The sequence below is a fragment of the Nyctibius grandis genome, chromosome 20 (assembly GCF_013368605.1).
Source record: "Nyctibius grandis isolate bNycGra1 chromosome 20, bNycGra1.pri, whole genome shotgun sequence".
Taxonomy (NCBI): Eukaryota; Metazoa; Chordata; class Aves; order Nyctibiiformes; family Nyctibiidae; genus Nyctibius; species Nyctibius grandis.
The window spans coordinates 8466561-8488159 of record NC_090677.1 but is presented as its reverse complement, the minus strand read 5'-3'; the positions used below and the strand labels follow the sequence as shown (position 1 = coordinate 8488159).

The 21599-nt window shown below is 43.6% G+C and overlaps 1 protein-coding gene across 2 annotated transcripts in view; it reads right to left on the bottom strand.

The window, feature by feature from the left end:
- MDGA2 (MAM domain containing glycosylphosphatidylinositol anchor 2) overlaps window positions 1-21599 on the bottom strand; it is a 320069-nt gene that overhangs the window by 4454 nt on the left and 294016 nt on the right. For both annotated transcript variants that reach the window (XM_068416528.1, XM_068416529.1), the window contains 4 exons: window positions 17579-17599; window positions 12295-12450; window positions 11037-11195; window positions 3290-3420 (listed from right to left, as the gene is read on the bottom strand). In XM_068416528.1, the coding sequence (XP_068272629.1) occupies window positions 3290-3420; window positions 11037-11195; window positions 12295-12450; window positions 17579-17599 (467 nt within the window). The remainder of the gene's footprint in view (window positions 1-3289; window positions 3421-11036; window positions 11196-12294; window positions 12451-17578; window positions 17600-21599) is intronic.

The following is a 21599-nucleotide window of genomic DNA, read 5'->3' as shown; positions in this document are numbered from 1 at the left end:
GCATGCTGTGGCACTAATGGAGACATTAACTCTTGGGGGTAGAGTCAATTTGAAAAAAAATATTAATTCCATCTGGAGCAAAATACTTAATTTACACTCCATAATGATTTAACTGCATCAGGGAGATGTCTGGGGCACTCGGATGGGCTCTGTTGTCACTGATTTCAGCAGGACACAGATCCAAGCCTCTTCTTTTGGCAGCTTCCAACGTTTCTTTGCTCGTTAATACAGTTCATTTGAAATTAATCCCTTCCATTCCAAACGACGAGTGACCATCACTCAGGGCAGTGGGAGATGACCCTGTAAATCACAGGGGTCTGGCAGCGAGTCCAGCTGGATGAGTATCACCCAAGGACCATACCACAACGAGACTCCATCGGTATTTTATTCAAGTGCGACGCTGTAGGTTAATTACTACAACGAGGTGGATATTAATGCAGGAGGGGACTGTAACTGGGAAAGAGTAAGTTTTCCCATGATTTACCCTGTTGTCTGAAAACAGTGTCTCAGGTAATTATCCCTCTGACAAGATTTCGACTCTACCTCTCACGATGGGAAGTATTCAGCTTGAGAGGAAAGTGTCTTCTCTTCTCCCCCATGCACAGCTTGCCCTCCTGCTCCTTGGCAGCAGGCGTACAACCAGGCAACGGAGTTTAAAGTCAAATCTTTCCTGATAAGGAAAAACACTGTTTCCAGGCAAAAGGACTCTACACAAATACAACGGCCAGCATTTAATTAAAATCTGCATTTGGCAGTGCATTTTATGGGCCTCAGAGACGGGCTGCTGTTAGCCCGCTTGGCCACATGCTCATCACGCATCATGGAGCACAGCCCAGCCTGTGGATCCCAGCTGGCTGCAGGAGGGCCTGGGTGGTCAGAACCCCCTACCAGCATCCCACCAAGCCTGTTATCTGCGTGTCCGTGACTTTACAAAGCTGTTGTTAAAAAATACTGCGTTTAGCTGGAGAATAGAGGGGCTTACGCGTAGAGCAAAGGCCATTAACAGGGGAAATGGAAATAAGCCCCTCTAGTGCCCCCAGAGTTATCCCCAGGGTCTCCAGGGGATTGAGCTTGTGCCTCTTCAACAGGATTTCAGGCAGATTTTACCTTCCTGGTCAGTCTCCTCATAAGTAGAGAGGAGCCTCACGAATGTCCCCAGCGTGATGACAAGGATGTAAGCCCCTTACACGCCCTCTAAGGGGCTGAAAATCTCCGTGGTCCAGCAGGGACACTTACTTAAGGGCAGATCAGTCCCTCTTTGGCCAAAAATGCCTTTGACGCAAGAAAATGTCAAGAAAGTGTAGCTGAAGGCGGTGGCGATGCTCCTGCTCAAATCTGAACTAAAATAGACACCTTCCTAGATGCCAGCGTGCAATGTATCACTTCCACGTGCTCTCCTTTTTGGTGTTTATTCTTTAAAAATACTTAATAAGTTAATATTAGAATATAGAATATATAGAATATAAATTAGAATATAAGAAAGTTGCATCAAAGAGAGCTTTTATGCAACTTTCTGATTCAAAGCACTGCATTCCTCTCAGTTCTTCACGACAGAAGCTTTGTTATAAATCATAGGGACTGGGAAGGTATAAAACAAATCTGGGCTGCACTTGGACCCATATAAATTAACCTATAAAAAGTTTTAATTCCTGTGTCAGTGTACTGTTTTACTGCAAAGATTCACTTCAATTCACTCTCCTTAAATTTAACTGGGAGGTTTATATTCTTCCCTACTTACACTCCTAAATGGAAAATAAAGTTTGCTTGTGCAAGAGCTGCTAAAAACGTAATTTAAGGCTCCAACCGCTCCGACATTTATTTGTTATATTTGTGCAGAGCTTCACGGCTTTACATTCATTTTATGCTGAAGCCTTTAAACACAATGTCAAAGGTGAAAAATAGCCAAGCAGAGGAGGTGCACCAGCAGCAGACGTGACCCTGGTAACTCTCCCTTTACCACTCCATTTATTATGTTCGGGTACTAAATACTTTTTCTCTTCTTCGCTGTTCAGACTTCTTGCATTTATCCTGACTTCACCAACAGAGAACTCACCCGCTCTGCTCAGCTCCCTTGTACTTGGCCCCATGCTCTGAATGTACTTTAACACTCGTATCCCTCTTCGCTGCACTCTTCCTCCCCAATTCTGCCACTTTGTTCCACTCAAGCACCGTGTAACGTTGTACTTCACATATTCCTCTCCTTCAATTTTCCTCTACTTTCCCCCCATGCAATGCTTCTGCGCTCACGTATGGCAAATTATTTCTCTTCTGCCACTGCCTCTCATCCATGGAAATGGAAACAAAGGGTCAGGATCAGCAATTACCCACAAAGTGAATCCCAATCTGCATGTTTAAGAGAGCAGTTTTGACTTGCACTGAGTGACTCTTTTTCCCAAAAGCCATTATCTCCCCCAGGGGACCTGGGGGTTACAGAGAAGGGACAGAGGAGCCTGGAGAACATCACACGGCAGGGCACAGCTTGTGACTCCCATCCGCCGTGGCGATGCTCCCAGCCTCAAACACACGAGGGCTTGCTCGAGGCAGCTCCTTTTTGGGTCTGCTCCAGTTCCAAAGAGCTCACAGCGTGAATGAGAACTGCCCGTAATAGTCTATCAGCATCTCACTGTCAAACCAAAAATGAAATGTGTGAAAACCTGTCAGGACTTGTGTGCGTCTCGTGACGGAGGAGTGCAGCTCTGCTGTACCAGGAGCTCTGGGCTGTACCAGGAGCTCTGGGCTGTACCAGGAGCTCTGGGCTGTACCAGGAGCTCTGGGCTGTAGCAGGAGCTCTGGGCTGTACCAGGAGCTCTGGGCTGTACCAGGAGCTCTGGGCTGTAGCAGGAGCTCTGGGCTGGCTCTTTGCTGTACCTTTCAGCAAAGCCTCAGAGATCGTTCCTTTTTCTGCAAAAAGTGCGTGTATTTCAGGAAACCTCCAACACAGGCACTGTACAACGGACCCTAAATATTTTTTTCCATGGGAAGTAATTTTGTATTCCAGTTGCTAATCTGAAATAAAAAAATGTTTTATATCAGCTATCAGCGTCTTCTGAAAACTGAAAGACATTTTGTCTTCAAGCTAATAGCTGTCCTGCCATTAAAGCGTGCATTATTCAGCTCGATGGTGCTCACCTATTTAAAGCAAGGAAAGCAATTACCTGTCCATAAAGCAGCTTTCAGAGCTGAAATGAAGCTGTGAAATCCTGTGTCAGAAGGAAAGGGTCAGCATACACAGGCCCCCACTCGAAAACCAAACACTCCCGTTCCCGGTGTGCGATGCACAAGCCATTACCTGAAATGAAGTTGGGGGGTTTATATTAACACGGGCTTGGTTCCAGTGCTGTCCCTTATTTCCACTTGAAGACCACAACAGGTTCTCTATCGCGGTCTGACCTTTCAACCGCAGGTAAACGTTCAAGCTTCCTAGAAGAGAGGTGGAGAACTGGAATTGGTTAGGCTCTCTGATGGAGCGGAGGTGCTGGGCTGGGGACAGCAGCAGGCCCCTGCTCACTCCCCTGCCCGTTTTGCATGGACCTCTGCTAGGTCTGAGCGCATGTGGAGAGTTTCTTGTTGTAAATTCAAAAACTTTTAAACTTGGGAACTCTGTGCTTAGTTGCTTTATGCTGAGCTCTTGCTTATAAAGACTGTCCAACTTCTTGTTCACTCTGTACATCATTTAACTAATCACAGAATCACAGAATGTCAGGGATTGGAAGGGGCCTCGAAAGATCATCTAGTCCAATCCTCTGCTGGAGCAGGATTACCTAGACCTTATCACACAGGAACGCGTCCAGGCGGGTTTTGAATGTCTCCAGAGGAGACTCCACAACCAAAGTGCCATAGAGCCTGGCAAGTCTATCTCAAAGACAGATGTGATGCCCTTACTCCTGCTAAGGAGAATTTTTGAAGGCCAACATAATCCTCTGAGTTAAAATAACCTTGGTAAAGTCCCTCACTGTTGAGAAAAACCCCACAGACCTGGGTCTTTCCCCACTGCTGACCATTAAGTTACTGGTTCCAGCACAGACATTATTTGCAACAGGTAACAGCTTGTCCGCATTCAGGAGCCTTTCTCTCTGGTTAACCTCATGTCTCAGACCATGACCAGAAATCAGACTGTCTTGGTGCAGCAAGAGACAGCAAATGCATCCACTTCATTTATCAGGGTTCAGTAATTCACATAGTTTGGAGATTTTGTTCTTTCTTGCCCACCGCTGTTAGCTGCAGATGTGTGGGGCAGTGGTGTATGTAAATCATCGCATTTGCCTTCATTCAAGAAAGTTCAGACAGCCAAGTTCACACTAGACTACTGTTTTTTTAGGGTGCTAGGCATGGCAGCTGGGAAGCTCATACAAATTATATTCGCAATGAAACCTCTGAGATCTGAGGCAGCTGCACAGTGACTCAGCTCCTGCTAATAAAAAGTTCTTATTTCTAGCAACAGCAAAACTCAGCGCCTTGAAAAATATAAGGCTAAACGTGTAATGGAGCAGCAAATATTCTCATCACGGCTATTACACCAGGGTGCCCAGAATGAGGCCATACATCTTCTGTGAAGGAGGTGGGGGATGTGATGCTCGCCGAGCGACTGGGCGGCACCACGTCTCCCACCTGCCTCCCACTGCAGCGTTTTATTTCTCAAATGCAGGGGAGGGTGCAGCAGCAGCACAAAGGAAACACGGCTTCTAACGAGGACATTCTGGCTCTGCCTACACGTGCACTACTGGGTAAAACAAAAGGACCTGAAACAGAAAGAGCTTGCAAGAAGGGAGATGCTCGGGAGGGTTCCCTAGAGCAGCCCTGCAGCCCAGCCCAGTAACCCCAGCGAGCGGCTGCTCAGCCTCAGCCCTCTGCCAAACAGCAACAACAGCTCTTGGGCAGGGTGTGTATTGAGCTACAACAGTTCAGATCACAGAATCACAGAATCACTCAGGTTGGAAGAGCCCTCTGGGATCATCGAGTCCAGCCATTGCCCTGACACCACCATGGCAACTAGACCATGGCACTAAGTGCCATGTCCAGGCTTTTCTTAAACCCCTCCAGAGATGGTGACTCCATCACCTCCCTGGGCAGCCCCTTCCAATGGCTAATGACTCTTTCTGAGAAGAAATGCTTCCTAATGTCTAACCCAAACCTCCCCTGGCAAAGCTTAAGGCTGTGTCCTCTTGTCCTATCGCTAGTTGCCTGGGAGAAAAGGCCCACTCCCACTCTGCTACAACCTCCCTTCAGGTAGTTGTAGTTCTCCCTTCCTTCCCACCTGCTGCTCTCCAAGACTTTTTTCAACAACTGTGCTGGGTCTGTGGTCTGAAAAAAAAGGAGGGTCTTAGACAAGACTACCTAAAGTTATAAAATAGAGTTACATATAATGCTATTTTTCTAAAAGACAAAAAGCAACGCCTATATCAAGCAAGGGATGAATTGCTGGCTAATGGTTTCACTTGTTTGTGCAGGCTGATACAGCCCATGCTGCAGGGCTCTTCGGAATAACTGAGTAATTGTGGTATGAAAAGCATGTAATTCCATCACTGCTGAGGTTACAGAGATCTAAGATTGTTCACAGCATACTCAGCCTCTCTATGTCACATAATTTCTCCAAATTAATAGCAGAATGAGAGCAGTCATACTTAAGATATCAAAAATAGCCACCTATGAGGAACGGCTGAGGGAGCTGGGGGTGTTTAGCCTGGAGAAGAGGAGGCTCAGAGGTGACCTTAGTGCAGTCTACAACTACCTGAAGGGAGGTTGTAGTGAAGTGGGAGTCGGCCTCTTCTCCCGGGCAACTAGCGATAGGACAAGAGGACACAGCCTCAAGCTTGGCCAGGGGAGGGTCAGGTTGGCCATTAGGAAGCATTTCTTCTCAGCAAGGGTCATTAGCCATTGGAAGGGGCTGCCCAGGGAGGTGGTGGAGTCACCATCTCTGGAGGGGTTTAAGAAAAGCCTGGACATGGCACTTAGTGCCCTGGTCTAGTTGCCATGGTGGTGTCATGGCAATGGTTGGACTCGATGATCCCAGAGGGCTCTTCCAACCTGACTGATTCTGTGGTTCTGTGATTCAGATCTGCTCAGTCGTTGCCCAGCATGTTGGTTCCTATGGGTGTACCCACCCAAAATATGCACACGCACCTGCCCGAAACATCGCTGAAAACTTAACTAATTACACCTTCAACAGATGCTTGTCCTTGAAATTCTGCCAGAAAAGTTACGTGGCCTTTGCAAAGCTGATGCTGTGGGGGCAGAGGGGCTGGCTATAGGGTTCACACTGAGGGGTGTTCAGCAAGAATTCATCTAAACACTTGCAAATTATTCCAAACTCTAGAGAAATGAGCAACGAAGTGACTCTTGAGTAGCAGACAGAACCAGTGGGCAGGAGCAACCACTGTGAACGAAGGAATAAAGCTTCCTCTCTGACAGCACCCTGCCCCGAGCACGCAGGGTGCCCCCGAGACGTCGCCGGCTCCGACACCGGGGTGACGTTTTGAGCGCTCACCACTGTGTGAACACAAACAGCCTTCACAGCGTGCTCTGACAGCATGTTTTGCTTCCACGTTTTGTTTTGTGACAGCTCTCTAATGATAAGAAAAATTATTGTTCTTGGAGCGTCAATTAGAAATGCCCCTTTTTTTGGGGTGTAGATGGAAAAATCGGAAATACAGATTCAAATGAAAAGATGGTGACAGCTATAATGGAACTTCAACCTCTTTATGTCTCAACACAGAGACACAATAAGGACAGTGACTCTTCATTTTCTTGTTTGCTGCAAATCAAGTAACGGGAACTTCTCTCTCTCTCACACTTCAGGGATAATCTACCTTCTCCTTCTGAAGGATGCATGGCGAAGCGCAGGCACTTTCTCTGGCAGCCAGCACTCTCTGAGTTAGCTCTGTGTGATCTGTCAGGAATTACAATCTGACTTGTTAAGTAAGAGCCATCTATTTCAGGTAAAAAAAAAAACACTTTATCTTTCTGAATCTAACTGCCATGGCATGGGATGTAGGTCCGTGTTTATCTCGTCAGAGCTGTGCTACAGCGTAAGGGCTAATCTCAGATCTGTGCTCTGCTCCCTGCAAAGCCTCCCAAGTACCTCTCCTTATCGCTACAGGGATTCTCAGCCTCTCTCCAGAGACACTGAAGACCTGAACAGCAGGCACAGAGCTGAGCTGGATAAACTGGTAGGCTGTTTGTTTTCAATACAGTGCAACAGCCACATTCACAAATTGATGTCACTGGGGTCACTCATTTTTAAGACTGGAGGATGAAGTATCTTTTCCCCTAAGCCTCCAAGACCAGCCCACACCAGCAACAGAGCATCATTCTCTACTCTACCCTGGTGAGACCACACCTGGAGTATTGCGGTCAGTTCTGGGCTCCCCAGTTCAAGAGGGACAGAGATCTACTGGAGAGAGTCCAACGGAGGGCTACGAGGATGATGAAGGGACTGGAACACCTGCCTTAGGAGGAAAGGTTGAGAGACCTGGGGCTTTTCAGTCTGGAGAAGAGAAGACTGAGAGGGGATCTGATTAATGTGTATAAATAGATGAGGGCTGGGTGTCAAGAGGAAAGGGGCAACCTCTTTTTACTTGTGCCCTGCGACAGGACAAGGGGCAATGGATGCAAGCTGGAGCACAGGAAGTTCAACCTCAACATGAGGAAGAACTTCTTTACCGTAAGGGTTACAGAGCACTGGAACAGGCTCCCCAGAGAGGTTGTGGAGTCTCCTTCTCTTGAGACTTTCAAGACCCATCTGGATGTGTTCCTGTGTGACCTGCCCTAGATTGGTCCTGCTCTGGCAGGGGGGTTGGACTCGATGATCTCCAGAGGTCCCTTCCAACCCCTCACATTCTATGATTCTATGATTCCAGAATGATTTTCCATTTTATTAGGGATCCTCCAAAACCTTGACAGAAATGCAGAAACATTTTGATAAGCACCGAAACTCTTTTGGAAACAAAGTCCTTTGCCCGTGAGATATGGGAATAATAACCTGAATACTGCCTGGAAATCTTATGGACACTGGTAACTAGGGAGAATAAAGCAACCCAGTGGAAATGCTGATTTGCAGCACCAAAGTCTGCTGAGCAGTGCTACAGCACTTTGGATGAAAAATCAAAGTTTAATGGCCATGTATCTTCTCTGAACACGTTGTTCAGAAGGAACAGGCTGGAATTTAAGGCAAATTCCTCTGCAAGACGCTTTAAATTTTCAGTGAAGTCAGGTCAGGAATCAGCAGCTCAAGGTTATTCAAAGAGAGAGCCTTCAGCACAGAGATCACATACGAGGTCTCAGTTAGCAGCTCCTGTCCTGCTCCTGTGAAGAAATCGATGAGCTGGCAGCGCGTGTTACAGCCGTTAGCTGCCCCGACTGGCAGCGCTTGTTCCCAAATGGGGATAACAAGCCCCTTCTATATGTTGGCTGCAAATTCCAGAACAGCGGTGAAGGGTCAAGGCTTCCAACAGCTTGTGATAAAACAGTCAATCTGTTTTAGGAATAAGATTTAGAATTATCCACAGGGAATTAATCCTTAATAAAATGTAATTCTTCTGGAAAAAGTATTACCAATTAAATATTTCCCACAGAATCACTGAGGTTGGAAGCACCTCTGGAGATCATACTGTCCAACCCCCTGCTCAAGGCGTGGTAGGTCAGAGCAGGTTCCCAGGACCATGTGCAATTGGATTTTGGATATCTCCAAGGACAGACTCCACATCCTCTCTGGGCAACCTGTGCCAGTGTTTGACCACCTTCACAGTAAAAAAAAAAAAATAAAATTCTTATGTTTAAATAGAATTGCCTCTATTGCCTCTATTTCAATTTGTGCCCATTGCATCTTGCCCTGTCCCTGAGCATCTCCAAGCTCCATATTCTTTAGACCCTCCTTTCAGGAATACATAAGCATTGATAAGATCCCCTGAGCCTTCTCCTCTCCAGGCTGAGCAGCCCCAGCTCCCTCAGCCTTTCCCCATATGATAAACGCTCCAGTCCCTTCATCATCTCTGGGGCCCTGAGCTGGACTCTCCCCAGTAAGCCCTTGTCTCTCCTGTCCTGGGGAGCCCAGCACTGGACCCAGCACCCTGGCTGGGTCTCACCAGCGCTGAGCAGAGGGGCAGGATCCCCCCCTCCTCGACCCGCTGGCCACGCTCTGCCTGATGCAGCCCAGGGGGCTGGTGGCCATCCTTACCACAAAGCTGCCTCATCTGAAACGCTGTGTCATGACCAGATTTGATCCGTCCAGGCAAATTATTGCGTTATAACAACCCCTTTCCTAAGTCAAAGTAATTTCCAAGACTACAAACCTATAAAAACTCATCCAAGTAGTTACCTCATCTGTTCATACAATAATCATGTGCTTAAATCATTGAAGTCTTAGAATATCATCACTCATTACATTTTTCTTTTCATTATCCTCATGTAAACAATTTCAGTGACAGAGTTCACATCTGGGGAATCCAATGGTATATATTTGCTGATTTCATCATTTATTTCTTGTATGCAGGCTACATTCTCATGTGTTTCATAGCATTTTGTCATTATGAGGAATTAAATGTTGAATTCAGTAGACATGTATGAGCACGCATTCAAATACATGGCTGATGTTACTAATTTACTATTTTTCTGCCAGTCTGCTCTTTAAAGACAGAATAATAAGTAATTTTGTACTAACTGTTCAAAAGTAGATAAGATAAAATGATGGTAACTGTTTTTTTAACATTAAAGAAGAAAAGTGATATCGAGCAATTTTGGTTTCTGACAACTAGGTGTCCACATTGCCACGAACAAATCCGATGTAACTATAAGCCCTAATCATCATGGTCACCCCCTTCACCTCTGGGTCAGCTCTTTCACCAGCCAGCATTACACTTGTTGATTCAAGAAATTACACATAAATAAGAAAGGGCAATCTCAGAAAAAAAGCTAAAGACACAGACAGCAGGTGAAAAGGTAGCCCAGGAAAAAACCCAAAATTGCACCAACACGAGGTCACTCCGTGGCTGTTTTTCTTGTCCTTTACCCCAATCTTAAAACTCTTTGAGCCTTTATGTCTGTAACTTTGCTCTTCACTGTCATATACCAGAAATAGTCTGGTATATGGTATGGTTTGACCATACAGGGTAGTTTATATTTTTGTCACTAAAGCATGGCATGGCTCAATCGCTTCCTTCCAACAAACAGCCAAGCTCCCGCTGCAACGTAGAGCCAGGAGAATTTAGACCTGGGGCTGCGTTCACATGCTCAGCAGTGCAGAGACAACTGACAAAAAAACGAAGTGAACTTGTCTGCTCTGTTTAAAACCTGAACTCTGCCTGGAGGGAGGCGAAGGTTTCCCGAAGCAACCACCAGAATGCACTGTGAGGATGTGTTTGCCCTTGAAATATATATAAAAATACATCAAGTCAGGTTAGCTTGGCACTGGAAAGCCTCTTGACACACTGGTAAGCACTGAGCACCCCACAGGGATTTACAGGATTTAGAAAAATTGGCTGTCTATCGTTTATACTTTTATATTTTCCCACACTTTTTTTTCATACTACGCAAAGAAATTAAATGTGTATGTTGAAAGAGCTATGAGTAAAAATAGACGTACGGATACACCTTGAAAAGATGCACTCCCACAGCCCGTGAGCAAATTGTTCATGGCTTTTACAAATCACCGTGTGCTGCTGCCAGCACGTGAGGAGTGCTGCTGCTAACGGCTTGATCCTGAGTCTAGCAAGGAGTGACTCAAAGCACTGTGCTAGTACTGGGCAAAGTCCTTGCAAATATCACCTTTTCTGTTTCCACACTCTAAGGTTCCCATGCTCAGAACTTCATGCACGCGTGGAACACTTCCCAGCTGCAAGAGGGGCTCCTGCTAGCGTCCTGATTAGAGGACAACAGAGTTTTATAACAATTAGGATGCTACCAGGCACCTCTCTTGCTAGCTTGGGTTGCAACTGGCCCTTGAAGGTGCTGGCAGTCCTCCCATGCTTTTCTTTCACACAAGTGGCCATTTCTCCTGCTATTTCTCCCAAAGTGCAAAGACAAGGTCATTGGCTTTCTCTCACCTATGTGCTGTCCATACATGTGATAGTAGAAGCTAAAACAATAGGCTGTGTTCGTAGCTCCGTAAGGATTTTTTGGAGCGACGCTGAAAACAGGACTAACAAGTCTGGCCTTTTCTCCTTCCAGCCTGGGGCGTGACGTCTCAATGTACATGTAGAAACCTAGGGGAAGTCCAAATGGAAATCATTAAGTCTTCAAATTCCAACACATATACATGCAGGAAGACACCAGGGCTATCAATCATCTTAATTCATTTTTCACATTCATCTGACAACACCATGGTTTCTGGGACATCTTTCTTCTGCATTAAGCTCGTGTGTTTACCACAATTGCTTCAAAGACATGTTTTCAACCAAGAGTAAAATCAGGGCTAGCAGGTCAGTACTCGTAAACAACTTCAAATCAATGTAACATTGTACATGCACAAGAAAAGAAAAAAAACTTTATGATGGGGTTCAGACTTCAGGCTCAAGGTTGCAATTTGTTCCTATAAGCAGTGAGCAGGGAGGACTTTTAAAATAAGGGGAAAATATCTTGATGGAAACCTTTCAAGGAACATTTTCCACCGCCCATGTCAATCACATGTTCAAAAGCTCACTTTCCCGAGAGAAGACAATATTCATTTATTCTGATCCCGGACTGTGCCAACAACTGAGATAGCATTTACTCAATCCAACCAAGCAAACACAATGCAGTATGATTTTTTTTTCCCCTTTGGTAGTGCAAGCTGGGGGCATACAATAAAATAGCATGAGTTACTGCAGTACTTGATAAATTCAGCACAATATGTCTGACTTTTCAAATGCAAATATACACTGCAGTCAAGATGGCACGCTTCTGTTAACAGGGGTAGCAGATTGAAAATTACACATTTTAGCAAAACCCAAAGTAAAAATGGGGCAAGAAAAAAATCTCATTGTGACAGTCTGAGAGAGCCCAAGTTAGAATTTAAGTGACATAAACCAGAAGAATATTTCAAGATGTGCCAGAACATTTCCCCACTAGACTGTAACGTGAAAGCAATCGCTTTGAAAATGGCACAACAGAAACAATACAAGATGGTTAATGGCACCATTATTGGGTTGTGCTTTGGGACCAGCCACACGCCTCAGCACCGGCAATTTCTTTTAGAAGTCCTTGAAGTACGCTTATTCTTGGTAGGATTAGGACAAATGATGTAGCTGGCTGAACTGGTTGTCCTGGACAGGTCCCTCACCCCAGTGGAGCCCAAGGGGGACCACGCACACCGCTGGAGCTTACCTTCCTTGGAGCCAGTCCGATCTGCGTTCGGCCCCGTGTTCGGGGTGTATTTTGTGTCTCTAGTGGCAGTGCTCTGTTTTGTCCAGTCAAAATTGTCCGTGTCATCTTGAGTGAAAAGGCAAATGTTACCGTCCTCAAACCCACAGTGGAACTCTCCTGCCAACGCAGCAAACGAGCAGAAACTTAGTGGCTGAAGACATTCATCCACTGCTTGTTTGTCAAAGTACTCATCAGTTATAACAAATACATTGTGGGATGATGCTTATTAACAGCACTGGAAAATAGATGTACGTTTATTTTACGTCCATTTCTAGTGTTTACTGTATGCTTTCTTTTGCTGTAACCTCAACGAACAAGAAATCACGGTCATCAACCTGTGTCGGTGTTACCTGAAATTATATTCAAATCTTACTGTATAGCTCCTCCTCACATATTCAGATGTATACAATTGCCCTTAGAGACACTATCTCTTCTTACCCAGCTATCATTTCTAAAAAGCTGAGAAAAACAGGCAGCATGTCCATAAAATATGAACTATGGGGAAAAAAAAAAACGAGAAGTGGGTTATTTTGGTTCAGGGATAAGAACATGAGGGAAAAGAGGACAGCGACTTTTCAAAATGAAAACATCATCTCCAAGTGACATCTCCTAAACTATTCATGGTTTTCAATAGGGATGGGAAAGCAAATAAAGGCTAAAACGAGAGCAAAGCAGCTTTAGGGCAGACATGAAGAAAATCTCTAAAAATCAGGACAGTGAAGCGCATCAACGGATTGCTCAGGAAGAGCATCGAGTCCACATCACTGGATTATAATCACCAATTAGACAAATACCTGGGAGGAAGGTTTACATCTATCTGAACCTACATGGGCAGGATAGGTGACTCGTGTCCTGAAGACATCTCCCAGACTTTCACTAAGATTTCTGTTATGTACTTGAAGTCAAGTGGTAAAAGCTTAGGTCTAAAGAATAAAAATGCCAAGAACCCCCCAGAGGATTACTGGGATCCTCTCCTTTGTGAAACAGAGGTCCATGAGACACACCAGTCCAGTGATCCTACCTGATGGGTTATGATGGGATGAGAAAGTCCTACTGTCAGACACTTAGGAACCAAAATATATCAGAACTTCAAGGTTCAGTTTTCATCTCAGAACAGAAAAAGGCCCCATGTAGTAAAATGTGCAAAAGCTTAATTTTATGCACGTGAACAGCTCCTGCTGAGTTTACTCTTCCAGCAAAGTCAATTGATTTATCTGAGAAAACAAGCAAATCTCTCTTCTCTAGGGAGAATGCAGCTGTCTCTGCATACTGTGTCAGCTACGACCTTCTTTATAGGGGTGCAATTTGTATTCATTGTTGTGAGGAACTCTAACACCAGGCGTCATGGGATTATTCATCTGTGTTAAATTGAGAAGGTATATAAATGTTTGCAGGTTTGGGGTTTCAGTGAACTATAAATCCACTTAAGCCACTGGAGTTTCACTGTAAATCAGTGAAGACAGAGGGACCTGGAGCTTAGCTTGGATATGTTCTGCTAAGCAGGGATGCTGCTCTGAAGGTTATTTAAAATTAAGTAATACTGCAGACTGAAAAAGCAGGCTTGAAAAACTCATTCCCAACCACAAGGTGCATTAGGAGTGCTGCCCAAGTCTTCCTCATTCTGCTTCTTTCCACCAAAGAGCAACACAAACTGTATCCCCTCCACAACAGTCAGCATAAAGCACCATTCTGTGAAACCACATTATCACAAACATGCAGTCCATAGAAACCTCCTTGGCTGTTAGCACCTCAAGTAGATTGACTTGATGTCTCAGTAAATCCATCAACTTTGTTAGATCCTCCAGGAGAATTAATTTCCTACAGCACAGTTCCTTAACTGGAAAACATGACTGATAACCATCAGCATGATGGGGAGCCAGTTTCAGGACATTGCACCTTGGTTCGGTTCTGGAAGCAAGGTATTCTGAATCCTGAATTTTGGAGGATGAAGTGGCAATACAGAAAATCATTCAATGGAGGAGCACCATCATGAGCACTGCAGAGAAGAAATATAAGTAGAGGCCTGATTGTGGTTCTCCCTGAGAGACAAGCAAATCAAAGAGCGAGGCCACAAGGAATAGACATGGGCAGATTACACCCAAAATCCTTCGAGAGAAGCATGTGAATAGACGCAGACCGACACATCCATTTTTATCCTGAAGACCACAAAGAGAACGTATAGACCCTGACAAAGTTTTTGAAAGACACAAGGACTCGAATGATGCACTCTGAACCAATGCCAGCTATGCCCCTCATCTCCAAGAATACCTTTTACACAACTTGAGCTCCAAATTGGCTTGGCTTACACTATATTTTGTGCATTTGGCTTCCACCTCCACTTAATGCAAGCCCTTCCCATAGCACAAATGGTGCTGCCTCTACACAGCGTGATGAAATTAAAGGGTAAAACAGTAACTAAAGGAGAGAAGTTCTGACTACCAGATCCAGTCCTGCAGCTAAGTGAATTAGCACAAAGCATTTTCAGCCACTCAGCAGTTTCTAACACTGCCCCTCCAGTACCTTAGAAGTTGCATTTGCACATCACACCATGCTCTCAGAGCTTCATTAAGAAATTCCTCATCAGCAGAACAAAATATTTTTCTTCAAGGTAACAGAAAAAAATATTCAAGCCAGATGAAAAAAAGGTAAGTAAAAGTTTCCCATTTATTTAACAGGAAAACACTGGTTTCATGTGGGACTCCACCATCTGGAATACATCGGAAAAGGTTAGTGCTAAATATTCTTGGCACTAAACACTTCTTAAAAAATGACAGAAGAATAAAAATGGGAAATAGTTCCCCAGGATTAGCTCAGTACTTTTCTCATGCAAGAAGTAGGAGCATTTAAATGGATCTGGATGGTCTTGACCTGTTCATTAACGAGGCACACTGAGTGCAGGAGGAGCAGCCAGCCCTTCCCCAAGCACCCATGGGTGCTCCAGCTCATGACACCGCTCAGACCACTACAGTTTGCTGAAAGCACTAACAATGGTGCTAATTATCATTAAAGATAGTGGTCAATTTTTGTCAAAGACATATGCCAGCTCTGGAAGTGGACTCAGGTTATTAATAATTTCATTGCCAATTAGGGCAAAATCTGAAACTGTTCTCCAGGTGAAATGCTCTTCATTGTAGTATGAATTTTTGTCAACTATTTCCATAAAATTCAAGTTGAATATGACTTTCTAACATCTAATCCCTTCCATTATTCAGGTGTAACATCTAGTTGCACTAGTTAATATGAAATCCTTCTGGTTTACATTAAAATGGCTTATAGTCTATATTACAAAATGAAAAGTAGATCTGAGGCTGCATCTCAATGTTGATTGATTCAAGTAATTTGATTCTACTTGCTTATGTATAGAGGAAATTTCATAAAAAGGAAGGATTCATGCAATGTCATTATTCCAGAATTGAAGCAGGAAGAACGTGACTTCAGTTCCCAGTACAGGTATCTTGTCCCAGTCAAACACAGCTCTTACTCTTCATTCACAATGGTGTAAAGAAAATCAGAATTCAGCCCAACAGGTTTAGAAAAAAACAGAACTTTTGTACTAAACATGGATAATGATGAGATTGATTTTTTTACGGGAGGCAGAATTTCTCTTCTCCAGGTTAGAACCCATTTGCAGACCAAGATTGCTTCCCCTTCAAAGGATTTCACTCAAAAAGCCTCCAGGGAAAAAAAGCAAACCAGAATTTTACCATCTCTTTGGTGATCTGAAAGAAGCTACACTGGGTACCCTACAGTGCTGGTGGACAAACCCATCACCACCAGTGCAGAGAGGCAGACCTGGAAAGCAGATAAGGAAAAGGTGGACAGGTTGCCAGAGGTGCCCCCCCTGCCTTGAGCTAACACACTCCCTATCGCAAGGGCCATCAGATGCCACCTACACTCTACCACGTGCCTACTAGAGCTATAGAGACATTTTGAAAACAAGACAGTTTCAGCTCTTAAAATCACAGAGGACTACAGTGTGAAGCACTTGGGATTGCAATGCATTTTTTTCTTAACATCATAGAGTATATATTTACTGTATTAATTAGCAAAGGTCTCATCTACTGCTCTTTTAAGTCAATGGGAGTGGTTCCTTCAGCTCCCATGAGCTTTGAACTAAGCCCTGATTAATTATTAATGCATTGCACAAGATCTTCCACAAATAAGTTTAAAATTTACAGAAAGGCTTAGCCATCACGTGAGAGAGATGACGAGAGAAGCTGCTCACACAGCCTGGTGCTGCTTTTCTGCCTGATTACAGCTGCCCTACAGCAGCAATAAAGGCAGACTGAATCCCATTCCCTACACAGGAATATTTTTCAGATATGTTATTAAAAGCAAAAGTAAAGAAGAAAATCATGAAGGAGATAGATGTGGGGATTGGTAGGAATGGGTGGTTTTACTGGGACATACTAAAGCTCCAGCCCAGACTCCTGGCTGCGACATTTGTGGGGATTTGGTGCCTGCAGGAAAGTGTAAGAAGAAACTTTCTACCCTGCAACATCCCTGTGCCCGAGCACCAGCACGTTAGCAAACACATACTCAGAGTTTGCATTTTCAATCATCTCCTGTGAATTTGTCTAAACGCTTTCACACTCGAGTTACACTTTTGGTCTCCACGTTTCTCTGTGCAAATAAGGTCCATGATTCCTCCATGCATTGCATGAAAAAAAACATTCTTTTTGTTTTAAAGCTGCAGATGAGCTTCTGACTACCCTTGGAAGTATCAAAATAACTCAAGGACTGCAAATGCAGTTCTTATGCAAGGTTAAATGAATTCAGAAAATTTCAAAAACTGACTTTTCCTTCAAGATTTTTACCATACTTGTTGAGGTGCAGACACAGTTCCTACACAGTACTTGAACTTTGAGGTATTTAGCTACTCCCATGACTAAACCATGGCATCACCCACACATACTCAGCTGCAACGCCCACAAATGGAAGTTAGTTTTAGAACATTAGTATTTTCCTTTAGACGAACTGTTTGGGGCAGTGAGGAAGAAAGATGAGCTGGAGCTATAATTTTTCCTTCCTCCACCTACTCTTGCTTTAGCACCTTGGCAGAACAAGAGCAATGACCCCTTCAGCCGCCAGCCCAGCTCACGCACAAAACTGAGGTGGTCCCTGCAATCCATGGGCTGCAACTGAAAGTAATATATTTATCATTTACTTTTTAACTGTGAGGGACAATAGATGCAAGGACAGTTCTTCATACACATATAAGCTAAAAAGATAAAGAAATACTTACGTAGATGTGGATTTACTGGAGCTGGAAGACAGAGCAAAAATAAAATTAGCACAAAGAAGAAATTCTAATTCATCAATATTCAGATTATCCTAAATTTCCCATTGTTCCCTCCCCCTCAAGACCTTGACCATGGCTCCTACACCAATTGGTAACTTCTTTTTTGAACAAATTTTGTGGCTCCCTGACAACCCAAAAGCAATGGTTTCATTGAGAAACTGCAGCCTTTCCCATCCACAGTGCGTACGCTACATCACTAGTACCTGCAGCCTGGGGACCAAGATGCTGTAATTAAGCATCAAACCTAGGTTATTGGCACATATGTTGTAAGGATGGGGACAGTGGCACAGCAGAACTCCCGGGTAATGCCTTTGTACAGGAATCCAACAGAAAATACAGAAGGGAGGAATTCATCAAAAGCAGAGGTTCTGCACCAGACCTTGCTCATCACTTAAAATTTCATTTTTGCCTTGTTCAAGAGTACTTAATGAATTACCCTTCTACTCAATGAATAGTGCTATTGTTCAATTTAAGATGTCTGTGTACACGAGTCTTAAGAAACAGACAGCACTTGCATTCTTGTTAGAAATACCAACTTTCCTTTTAAATAGGAGAAAGCATAAGCAAAATTACAAAACCCTCTACATCCCTAATTCTTTAATACTGCAGTTCATCTACTTAACACCTTAATAGGCTGAAACAATGAAAGTCAAACATCAGTAGTGCCTACAGATATCTTAACCACAGGAATGGCTGCACAGGTTTAGGTCCACAGTAACCTGTACAATGCTAAAACGTGGAAACTGGGTTTGAATGGGAAATCAGTCTGCACTTCTGTGCTACCTGTTTGCAGGAGGGTAAATTTGAGGATGGATGACTTAGGAAACGGCCCTTGTGCTATAAGCCCGTACTCATGTGAGAAACAGAAGGACCATTTCCTAAGTCATCCGCTAATTCCAAGTTCAATCACTCAAGGATTTCACAAAACGAATGTTCCTTGGAATTGCATGCTATCAACAGAAAATTTGAAATAAAATTTTATCTCCAAATAACGGGTACATCTGGTAAAGCCAGACATCAGTATGAGCGTTGCTGTATGTTTTCTTGCTGCCCTTCCCATGCTACGTTTACAGACGTGAACTCTTGGTTCGTGACCCCAGCCACGGATTCTGCATAGTTCTAGATTCAATCTGAACTCTTCAAAACAGGTCTGAACTAGCAACTCTGCCATTTTATCCTGCCTTCTCTGAAAGAAATGAACGGTGATTTGCCCCAGTGCAATCTTAAGAAACTTAGTCATTACATTCTATTAGATAACCTCATAGCTTTTACCAACAAATTACCTTTCATTCTCCAAGGAACATTCATTTTGTGAAATCCTTGAGTGATTGAACTTGGAATTAGCTGAAATTGCTGGAAACTACATTTACTGATGCTTGATTTGTAACTAAACATACGGGCTTTTATAGAAACTATCATCAGCGTGTAACCTTGAGTCACGCTCTTCAGATTGTTCACAGCAGAGCAAAAAAAAGGCTTCTTGCCAAACTAGCTTCAGTTCACACTGATTGGCAAAAGCAGAAAAACAAATTAAAGCAGTTAGGCTGGACTTATATAACGTCATAAACTAGGGAAAAAACTCGCCACAACCAAAAAAAACCCCAGAAATCTCACTCTACTAAGTACTACAGGTTGCACCGTGCACAACACACAGGTAGAAAGTTAAATTAGCCTTAAAGGGGAATTAATGGATGACTGAGGGAGTGAATTCCCGCGGCTGGCTTTGAAATGTCTGGAAAATCTGTGCATCTCAGAGGGTTATGGCTGCTCTGCTCAGCTGACCCCTGGCTCGTGCTGAAGGAAGGTTTTGCTGGCAGAGAATCTCGGGAGGAGAACAAAGTGTCATGAAATGTTTGAGCTTGGTTAGAGACAAGATGGATGATCCCTTAATCTTCCTGCCTTTCCTCCAGCAAGCAGAGAATAAAACCTGCTGGAATTTCAGTTTGTTGGACAGTTTTACTTTTTGGTGATCTGCATTTGTGTGGGTCACAGCAGAAAAATGTGGGCTGAATGGCTTTTGTTAATGCTTGCCCTTCTATTAGGTGCAACTGCATTTGTACAAAGCCAGTTAAATTTCCCACAGATCCTTCCTGACACAGACACTTGTTCAGCTTACAAGTGAGGTGGCCTTCAGAGATGGCAACATTATGTCCCTCCTTTAAAAAAAAATAGCTGCAAACCAAACTTTAACTGTGAAAAACATAAAGGTGGAGGTAAGCAGGTTTACTCTGCAAACTGGTTACTTGTGGTAATTACAACCAGCACCTAAAAGCTTTAATCGAGATCAAGAGTCCAGACCTCTAAGCACTTGGTTTGCAGAGGAAAAGCAATCTTCACTGTAAATATTGCTGCTCTACAAGGACAAGGCTTTCTTCCTCCTGTAACAGCAATTATCCTAACTACATATAACACTGGATAATACTGGAAATATATGTCTCTGCAAACTCATAAATCCTATAATTTATGTCCTACTTGGTGCCAATTTTATTTTTCTGGGGCTAGAAATATAATAATAATAACAACAACACTAAATAATAACCCAATTATATACTCTTCTTCCACACAGGATCTGAGGAGTGTCTAAACCTCATATGAAAACACGCAAGCTGGACTACAAAGCAACTGGCCACCATTGTCCATCTGCTGCTGATTCTACGTACCAATAGTAGCCATGTTGGTTTGTTGGCTTTTTTCATAGAAGGGAGCTAAAGTTTCTTCTTTAATCACTGGTTAACTTCAAAAATATTTAAATATAAGTGCATATCTAAACCAACGAGTGCTGAAGTTTTAATTAGAGTAGCTGTAGGACTTTACAGCCGCTTCGTGTCAAATAGGCTGACACAGATTTATGCAAAGTGATGGAGATAATATTTAAACTGTTACTACGAGACATATCCGTTGTTACTATGAGACATCTCTGTTTCGTATTAGCCTACAAAACACTCATTAGTGCTACTCAAATTACCCTGTTTGTGTTTACTCAGCTGACTGTGTTCACTAGCAGAGTGACATACGCATCTACCAAAGAACTTGTCAAGTGATGTTTGGCTGTAATTATCAACGTCACTCCTACTGCGATGATCGCTCTTTCCTCCCGTCCTTTCAGCGTGCAGAGGAGACAATAATTCATGGCAGGCAAGGGATTTCCCTATGAAATGTTTGCACCATGGGTAAGTTTTTGATTTATGGCATTGGAGACTGAGGAGTTTTTATTTAGTATTTACAGCTCCCACTTGGGATAGCAGGATATACTGTAAAGAGCTCATTACTGAGGTTTTCCTGCTTAAAGTCTCCTTATTTTGGACACTCAGATGGCTACCAGCAAGCTAGCACATTAGAAGCTGTTGATTTTATACATTAGCAACTTCCACGTTAATCTCCAGTTGTGGGTTTTAATTTAAAAGGTGATGTGCTCTGCATCACGTACAAAGGAGTGTAACCCAATAACCCTCACACGGAAGATTAAAGGGGCTTAACTTTAGTGATCTAAAAGTTAGACACCTCATCTAAGAGTGTCACTGGAGTGTCTCTAAAGTCACTGGAGAGACAAGTGCATGGCCAGAGGGTGATTCATCCCCTGGAAGAAATCTGGAGAAAGCTTCTCTCTAGTAAGGCAGCAAATGCAGCCACTACACTAGAAATGTCATGTTGATCCTTACACACTGTGTAACTATTCTAGAGAAATCAGTTCTGTGCAGTACCTACCCAAGGTTGTCCTACTACAAAAGAGAAGCTTCAGCTGTCAAAGTAAAACCTAGGCAGTGCATGGCCTATCTGTCCTCTATTTGCACAAAAATGGAACTCAACTGTAAAAGTTAATGTATTTCTTAAAGGCAAAAGACGCTGCTACCATTTTTAGCAACTCTAACTATGCGTCCAATCTGCTTTTCACACTGGCTGCATTTCTATAAAATGAGGTGAAATCCTTATAGCCTGCTTAAAGTTTAAAAAAAAAGGGAAAAAC